Source organism: Oncorhynchus nerka, linkage group LG8 (assembly GCF_034236695.1).
Source record: "Oncorhynchus nerka isolate Pitt River linkage group LG8, Oner_Uvic_2.0, whole genome shotgun sequence".
Lineage (NCBI taxonomy): Eukaryota > Metazoa > Chordata > Actinopteri > Salmoniformes > Salmonidae > Oncorhynchus > Oncorhynchus nerka.
In genome coordinates, this window is record NC_088403.1 from 2,132,996 (window position 1) to 2,142,684 (window position 9,689).

General features: G+C 45.0%; 1 protein-coding gene across 1 annotated transcript in view; it reads left to right on the forward strand.

Annotated features, from left to right (window-relative positions):
* Window positions 1-7,864, forward strand: part of arhgef39 (Rho guanine nucleotide exchange factor (GEF) 39) — a 77,948-nt gene extending 70,084 nt beyond the window's left edge. Inside the window, exons 7-8 of the mRNA XM_065022064.1 lie at window positions 4,645-4,887; window positions 7,757-7,864. Coding sequence (XP_064878136.1) covers window positions 4,645-4,887; window positions 7,757-7,790 — 277 coding nt within the window. The 3' untranslated portion in view covers window positions 7,791-7,864. The remainder of the gene's footprint in view (window positions 1-4,644; window positions 4,888-7,756) is intronic.
* The last annotated feature ends 1,825 nt before the right edge of the window (window positions 7,865-9,689 follow it).

Genomic DNA, 9,689 nt, shown 5'->3' on the forward strand with positions numbered 1-9,689 from the left:
TCTTACCTGGCTGCGATGTTAAACACCTGGTGGGCCACTCTTACCTGGCTGGGATGTTAAACACCTGATGGGTCACTCTTACCTGGCTGGACAGGAATGTTAAACACCTGGTGGGCCACTCTTACCTGGCTGGGATGTTAAACACCTGTTGGGTCACTCTTACCTGGCTGGACAGGGATGTTAAACACCTGGTGGGTCACTCTTACCTGGCTGGACAGGGATGTTAAACACCTGGTGGGCCACTCTTACCTGGCTGGGATGTTAAACACCTGGTGGGTCTCACTTACCTGGCTGGGATGTTAAACACCTGGTGGGTCACTCTTACCTGGCTGGGATGTTAAACACCTGGTGGGTCTCTCTTACCTGGCTGGGATGTTAAACACCTGGTGGGTCACTCTTACCTGGCTGGGATGTTAAACACCTGGTGGGTCTCTCTTACCTGGCTGGGATGTTAAACACCTGGTGGGTCACTCTTACCTGGCTGGACAGGGATGTTAAACACCTGGTGGGTCACTCTTACCTGGCTGGGATGTTAAACACCTGGTGGGCCACTCTTACCTGGCTGGGATGTTAAACACCTGGTGGGTCACTCTTACCTGGCTGGGATGTTAAACACCTGGTGGGTCACTCTTACCTGGCTGGGATGTTAAACACCTGGTGGGTCACTCTTACCTGGCTGGGATGTTAAACACCTGGTGGGTCACTCTTACCTGGCTGGGATGTTAAACACCTGGTGGGTCACTCTTACCTGGACAGGGATGTTAAACACCTGGTGGGTCACTCTTACCTGGCTGGGATGTTAAACACCTGGTGGGTCACTCTTACCTGGCTGGGATGTTAAACACCTGGTGGGTCACTCTTACCTGGCTGGGATGTTAAACACCTGGTGGGTCACTCTTACCTGGCTGGGATGTTAAACACCTGGTGGGCCACTCTTACCTGGCCGGACAGGGATGTTAAACACCTGGTGGGCCACTCTTACCTGGCTGGGATGTTAAACACCTGGTGGGTCACTCTTACCTGGCTGGGATGTTAAACACCTGGTGGGTCACTCTTACCTGGCTGGGATGTTAAACACCTGGTGGGTCACTCTTACCTGGCTGGGATGTTAAACACCTGGTGGGTCACTCTTACCTGGCTGGGATGTTAAACACCTGGGATGTTAAACACCCTGGTGGGTCACTCTTACCTGGCTGGGATGTTAAACACCTGGTGGGTCACACCTGGCTGGGATCACTCTTACCTGGCTGGGATGTTAAACACCTGGTGGGTCACTCTTACCTGGCTGGGATGTTAAACACCTGGTGGGTCACTCTTACCTGGACAGGGATGTTAAACACCTGGTGGGTCACTCTTACCTGGCTGGGATGTTAAACACCTGGTGGGTCACTCTTACCTGGCTGGACAGGGATGTTAAACACCTGGGGCCACTGGGTCACCTCACTCTTACCTGGCTGGGATGTTAAACACCTGGTGGGTCACTCTTACCTGGGGATGTTAAACACCTGGTGGGTCACTCTTACCTGGACAGGGATGTTAAACACCTGGTGGGCCACTCTTACCTGGCTGGGATGTTAAACACCTGGTGGGTCACTCTTACCTGGCTGGGATGTTAAACACCTGGTGGGTCACTCTTACCTGGCTGGGATGTTAAACACCTGGTGGGTCACTCTTACCTGGCTGGGATGTTAAACACCTGGTGGGTCACTCTTACCTGGCTGGGATGTTAAACACCTGGTGGGTCACTCTTACCTGGCTGGGATGTTAAACACCTGGTGGGTCACTCTTACCTGGCTGGGATGTTAAACACCTGGTGGGCCACTCTTACCTGGCTGGGATGTTAAACACCTGGTGGGTCACTCTTACCTGGCTGGGATGTTAAACACCTGGTGGGTCACTCTTACCTGGCTGGACAGGGATGTTAAACACCTGGTGGGCCACTCTTACCTGGCTGGGATGTTAAACACCTGGTGGGTCACTCTTACCTGGCTGGGATGTTAAACACCTGGTGGGTCACTCTTACCTGGCTGGGATGTTAAACACCTGGTGGGGATGTCACCTCTCTACCTGGCTGGGATGTTAAACACCTGGTGGGTCACTCTTACCTGGCAGGGATGTTAAACACCTGGTGGGTCACTCTTACCTGGCAGGGATGTTAAACACCTGGTGGGTCTCTTACCTGGCTGGGATGTTAAACACCTGGTGGTCACTCTTACCTGGCTGGGATGTTAAACACCTGGTGGGTCACTCTTACCTGGCTGGGATGTTAAACACCTGGTGGTCACTCTTACCTGGCTGGGATGTTAAACACCTGGTGGGCCACTCTTACCTGGCTGGACAGGGATGTTAAACACCTGGTGGGTCACTCTTACCAGTGGCTGGGATGTTAAACACCTGGTGGGTCACTCTTACCTGGCTGGGATGTTAAACACCTGGTGGGTCACTCTTACCTGGCTGGGATGTTAAACACCTGTTGGGTCTCTTACCTGGCTGTGATGTTAAACACCTGGTGGGCCACTCTTACCTGGCTGGGATGTTAAACACCTGATGGGTCAGTCTTACCTGGCTGGACAGGAATGTTAAACACCTGGTGGGCCACTCTTACCTGGCTGGGATGTTAAACACCTGTGGTCACTCTTACCTGGCTGGACAGGGATGTTAAACACCTGGTGGTCACTCTTACCTGGCTGGACAGGGATGTTAAACACCTGTGGGCCACTCTTACCTGGCTGGGATGTTAAACACCTGGTGGGCCTCTCTTACCTGGACAGGGATGTTAAACACCTGGTGGGTCACTCTTACTGGCTGGGATGTTAAACACCTGGTGGGTCACTTTACCTGGCTGGGATGTTAAACACCTGGTTGTCACTCTGTGGCTGGGATGGTCACCTGGTGGGTCACTCTTACCTGGCTGGGATGTTAAACACCTGGTGGTCACTCTACCTGGCTGGGATGTTGTCTGTGGTCTCTACCTGGCTGGACAGGAGTTGTTGTCTGTGGTCTCTTACCTGGCTGGGATGTTAAACACCTGTGGTCACTCTTACCTGGCTGGACAGTTGTTGTCTGGGTCACTCTTACCTGGCTGGACAGGGATGTTGTCTGTGGTCTCTACCTGTGGGATGTTAAACACCTGTCTGTGGTCTCTACTTACCAGTTGTTGTCTGTGGTCTCTCAGTCACCTGTTGTCTGGGATGTTAAACACCAGTCTCTGGCTGGGATGTTAAACACCTGGTGGGTCACTCTACCTGGCAGTTGTTGTCTGTGGTCTCTACCTGGCTGGGATGTTAAACACAGTTGTGTTGTCTGTGGTCTCTAAACAGTCAGTTGTTCTTACCTGGCTGGGTCTCTAAACAGCCTTGGTGGGCCACTCTTACCTGTCTGGGTCTTAAACACCTGTTGTCTGTGGTCTCTACCTGGCTGGGATGTTAAACACTGTGGTCTCTACCTGGCTGGGAGTTGTTGTCACCTGTGGTCTCTACAGTCTGTTGTTAAACACCTGGTGTTGCCACTCTGTGGTCTCTACAGGGAGTTGTTGTCTGGTGGGCCACTCAGTTGTTGTCTGGGATGTTAAACACCTGTTGTGGGTCTCTCAGTCAGTGGCTGTTGTTAAACACCTGTGGTGGTCTCTACAGGGGAGTTGTTGTCTGTGGTCTCTACAGTCAGTTGTTGTCTGTGGTCTCTACCAGTTGTTTTGTCTGGGAGTTAAACAGTTGTTCTAACATGTTGTCTGTGGTCTCTACAGTCAGTTGTTGTCTGTGGTCTCTACAGTCAGTTGTTGTCTGTGGTCTCTACAGTCAGTTGTTGTCTGTGGTCTCTACAGTCAGTTGTTGTCTGTGGTCTCTACAGTCAGTTGTTGTCTGTGGTCTCTACAGTCAGTTGTTCTAACATGTTGTCTGTGGTCTCTACAGTCAGTTGTTGTCTGTGGTCTCTACAGTCAGTTGTTCTAACATGTCTGTGGTCTCTACAGTCAGTTGTTTTGTCTGTGGTCTCTACAGTCAGTTGTTGTCTGTGGTCTCTACAGTCAGTTGTTCTAACATGTTGTCTGTGGTCTCTACAGTCAGTTGTTGTCTGTGGTCTCTACAGTCAGTTGTTCTAACATGTTGTCTGTGGTCTCTACAGTCAGTTGTTGTCTGTGGTCTCTACAGCCAGTTGTTGTCTGTGGTCTCTACAGTCAGTTGTCTCTCTACAGTCAGTTGTTGTCTGTGGTCTCTACAGCCAGTTGTTGTGGTCTCTAAGTCAGTTGTTGTCTGTGGTCTCTACAGTCAGTTGTTGTCTGTGGTCTCTACAGTCAGTTGTTGTCTGTGGTCTCTACAGTCAGTTGTTGTCTGTGGTCTCTACAGTCAGTTGTTGTCTGTGGTCTCTACAGTCAGTTGTTGTCTGTGGTCTCTACAGTCAGTTGTTGTCTGTGGTCTCTACAGTCAGTTGTTGTCTGTGGTCTCTACAGTCAGTTGTTGTCTGTGGTCTCTACAGTCAGTTGTTGTCTGTGGTCTCTACAGTCAGTCTGTTCTCTACAGCCAGTTGTTGTCTGTGGTCTCTACAGTCAGTTGTTGTCTGTGGTCTCTACAGTCAGTTGTTGTCTGTGGTCTCTACAGTCAGTTGTTGTCTGTGGTCTCTACAGTCAGTTGTTGTCTGTGGTCTCTACAGTCAGTTAAAGTCCAGGAACACAGTGGTCCATCAGAGAGATGATCTGGTTAGGAGACCTCTACGCTGCTTTGTAGAGGACCAGAAGAACCAAACTACCCCCTCCACACCACCCACCACCACCACCCCAGGGAGGAAGAGGATGGCCCCCCCTCCACCCCAGACCCCCTCCAGACCTACCGCTCCAGCAGAAGCAGAGGGCAGCGCCTCCAAGAGGATGAAGCTGACTGGGGGGCCAGCTGAGAGGTGGGTGTTTACAGAATGTACTGTATATATATGATAATGCTGTCATTCAGAGGTGGGTTCTCACAGAATGTACTGTATATATATGATAATGCTGTCGTTCAGAGGTGGGTTCTTACAGAATGTACTGTATATAGTATATTGTCTGTGGTCTCTATCAGTTGATAATGCTGTCATTCAGAGGTGGGTTCTTACAGAATGTACTGTATATATATATATATATGATAATGCTGTCATTCAGAGGTGGGTTCTTACAGAATGTACTGTAAATATATGATAATGCTGTCGTTCAGAGGTGGGTTCTTACAGAATGTACTGTAAATATATGATAATGCTGTCGTTCAGAGGTGGGTTTGTACAGTGTATATATATATGATAATGCTGTCATTCAGAGGTGGGTTTGTACAGTGTATATATATGATAATGCTGTTATTCAGAGGTGGGTTCATACAGAATGTACTGTATATATGATAATGCTGTTATTCAGAGGTGGGTTTGTACAGTGTATATATATGATAATGCTGTTATTCAGAGGTGGGTTCATATAGAATGTACTGTATATATGATAATGCTGTTATTCAGAGGTGGGTTCATATAGAATGTACTGTATATATGATAATGCTGTTATTCAGAGGTGGGTTCGTACAGAATGTACTGTATATATATATGATAATACTGTCATTCAGAGGTGGGTTTGTTACAGAATGTACTGTATATATATGATAATGCTGTTATTCAGAGGTGGGTTCATATAGAATGTACTGTATATATATGATAATGCTGTTATTCAGAGGTGGGTTCATATAGAATGTACTGTATATATGATAATGCTGTTATTCAGAGGTGGGTTCTTACAGAATGTACTGTATATATGATAATGCTGTTATTCAGAGGTGGGTTCATATAGAATGTACTGTAAATATATGATAATGCTGTCATTCAGAGGTGGGTTCATATAGAATGTACTGTAAATATATGATAATGCTGTCATTCAGAGGTGGGTTCATATAGAATGTACTGTATATATGATAATGCTGTTATTCAGAGGTGGGTTCATATAGAATGTACAGTATATACACTGCTCAAAATAATAAAGGGAACACTAAAATAACACATCCTAGATCTGAATGAATGAAATATTCTGATATAGAGCGGAGGAACTATAACCCTCTGTCCCCTCTATCCTGATGTTATTACAGTGTAATTACCATGATATAGAGCAGAGGAACTAGAACCCTCTGTCCACTCTATCCTGGTGTTATTACAGTGTAATTACCCTGATATAGAGCAGAGGAACTAGAACCCTCTATCCTGGTGTTATTACAGTGTAATTACCCTGATATAGAGCAGAGGAACTAGAACCCTCTATCCTGATGTTATTACAGTGTAATTACCCTGATATAGAGCAGAGGAACTAGAACCCTCTGTCCTGATGTTATTCAGAGGTGGGTTCATATAGAATGTACACTGCTGAAAATAATAAAGGGAACACTAAAATAACACATCCTAGATCTGAATGAATGAAATATTCCTGATATAGAGCAGAGGAACTAGAACCCTCTGTCCTGACGTTATTACAATGTAATTACCCTGATATAGAGCAGAGGAACTAGAACCCTCTATCCTGATGTTATTACAGTGTAATTACCCTGATATAGAGCAGAGGAACTAGAACCCTCTATCCTGGTGTTATTACAGTGTAATTACCCTGATATAGAGCAGAGGAACTAGAACCCTCTATCCTGGTGTTATTACAGTGTAATTACCCTGATATAGAGCAGAGGAACTAGAACCCTCTATCCTGATGTTATTACAGTGTAATTACCCTGATATAGAGCAGAGGAACTAGAACCCTCTGTCCTGACGTTATTACAGTGTAATTACCCTGATATAGAGCAGAGGAACTAGAACCCTCTATCCTGATGTTATTACAGTGTAATTACCCTGATATAGAGCAGAGGAACTAGAACCCTCTATCCTGGTGTTATTACAGTGTAATTACCCTGATATAGAGCAGAGGAACTAGAACCCTCTATCCTGGTGTTATTACAGTGTAATTACCCTGATATAGAGCAGAGGAACTAGAACCCTCTGTCCTGGTGTTATTACAGTGTAATTACCCTGATATAGAGCAGAGGAACTAGAACCCTCTATCCTGAGTGTAATTACCTGTGTCCCTGATATAGAGCAGAGGAACTAGAACCCTCTATCCTGTGTTATTACAGTGTAATTACCCTGATATAGAGCAGAGGAACTAGAACCCTCTATCCTGGTGTTATTACAGTGTAATTACCCTGATATAGAGCAGAGGAACTAGAACCCTCTATCCTGGTGTTATTACAGTGTAATTACCCTGATATAGAGCAGAGGAACTAGAACCCTCTGTCCACTATATCCTGGTGTTATTACAGTGTAATTACCCTGATATAGAGCAGAGGAACTAGAACCCTCTGTCCACTATATTACCTGGTCCTATAGAGCAGAGGAACTAGAACCCTCTATCCTGGTGTTATTACAGTGTAATTACCTGATATAGAGCAGAGGAACTAGAACCCTCTATCCTGGTGTTATTACAGTGTAATTACCCTGATATAGAGCAGAGGAACTAGAACCCTCTATCCTGATGTTATTACAGTGTAATTACCCTGATATAGAGCAGAGGAACTAGAACCCTCTATCCTGATGTTATTACAGTGTAATTACCCTGATATAGAGCAGAGGAACTAGAACCCTCTATCCTGGTGTTATTACAGTGTAATTACCCTGATATAGAGCAGAGGAACTAGAACCCTCTATCCTGATGTTATTACAGTGTAATTACCCTGATATAGAACAACACATTGTTTCACATTATTCTTTGTTCTCTCCTCAGTGAACCGGCCAGGTCAAGCTGTGTGATCCTGTGAAGGACCAAGAACTTCAGAGATCCTTGCTCTTTCACACAAACCAATCAAGTCTGACAGATAAGCGTTAATGGGGGGGGGGGTGTGTATGAGGAGAGTTCGGAGGTAGTTAGATACTGGAGAATCAGGTTAATTTGAGAGATGGGGAGGTAGCTAGATACTGGAGAATCAGGTTAATGGGGGAGGTAGTTAGATACTGGAGAATCGTGTTAATGGGGAGATTGGGAGGTAGCTAGATACTGGAGAATCAGGTTAATGGGGAGATATGAGGAGAGATTGGAGGTAGTTAGATACTGGAGAATCGGGTTAATGGGGATATGGGAGGTAGTTAGATACTGGAGAATCAGGTTAATGGGGGAGGTAGTTAGATACTGGAGAATTGGGTTAATGGGGATATGGGAGGTAGTTAGATACTGGAGAATCATGTTATTGGGGATATGGGAGGTAGTTAGATACTGGAAAATTCTGTAGTTAGATACTGGAGAATCAGGTTAACGAGGGGATATGAGGAGAGATTGGATGTAGTTAGATGCTGGAGAATCAGGTTAATGGGGGGATATGAGGAGAGATTGGAGGTAGTTAGATGCTGGAGAATCAGGTTAATGGGGGGATATGAGGAGAGATTGGAGGTAGTTAGATGCTGGAGAATCAGGTTAATGGGGGGATATGAGGAGAGATTGGAGGTAGTTAGATGCTGGAGAATCAGGTTAATGGGGATATGGGAGGTAGTTAGATACTGGAGATTCAGGTTAATGGGGGGGTAGTTAGATACTGGAGAATCAGGTTAATGGGGAGATGGGAGGTAGTTAGATACTGTAGAATCAGGTTAATGGGGGGGTAGTTAGATACTGGAGAATCAGGTTAATGGGGAGATGGGAGGTAGTTAGATACTGGAGAATCAGGGTAACGAGGGGATATGAGGAGCGATTGGAGGTAGTTAGATACTAGAGAATCAGGTTAATGGGGTGGTAGTTAGATACTGGAGAATCAGGTTAATGGGGATATGGGAGGTAGTTAGATACTGGAGAATTAGGTTAATGGGGGGGTAGTTAGATACTGGAGAATCAGGGTAACGAGGGGATATGAGGAGCGATTGGAGGTAGTTAGATACTGGAGAATCAGGGTAACGAGGGGATATGAGGAGCGATTGGAGGTAGTTAGATACTGGAGAATTAGGTTAATGGGGGGTAGTTAGATACTGGAGAATCAGGTTAACGAGGGGGATATGAGAGATGGGAGCTAGTTCGAAGATATGAAATGTGAAGATTTTAACACTGATGCCAAAGACACACTTTGAAACACCTTCACGACAGAAGCTCAAGGAGATGGAAAATGTGAGATTTGACTCCGAAATAAATGAACGTTTTGTCCTGAATAGAATGTTTCCATTTATATGTCAGAGCAAAATATCAGCAGGAGAATACTGTGTTACTAGATTGGGAATCAAAACTGTCCCCTGGGATGTTTTGGCAGCACAATACCATGTCATCTGAATGATAAATCGTGATTTTTACTGTCTATTTACATTTAATTCAGACGAGCTGAAATATTAGTAACATATCATGCTTGTCTCTATGGTAATATACAGTATATTATAATATCATGCTTGTCTCTATGGTAATATACAGTATATTATAATATCATGCTTGTCTCTATGGTAATATACAGTATATTATAATATTAGTAACATGCTTGTCTCTATGGTAATATACAGTATATTATAATATTAGTAACATGCTTGTCTCTATGGTAATATACAGTATATTATAATATTAGTAACATGCTTGTCTCTATGGTAATATACAGTATATTATAATATCATGCTTGTCTCTATGGTAATATACAGTATATTATAATAATAGTAACATGCTTGTCTCTATGGTAATATACAGTATATTATAA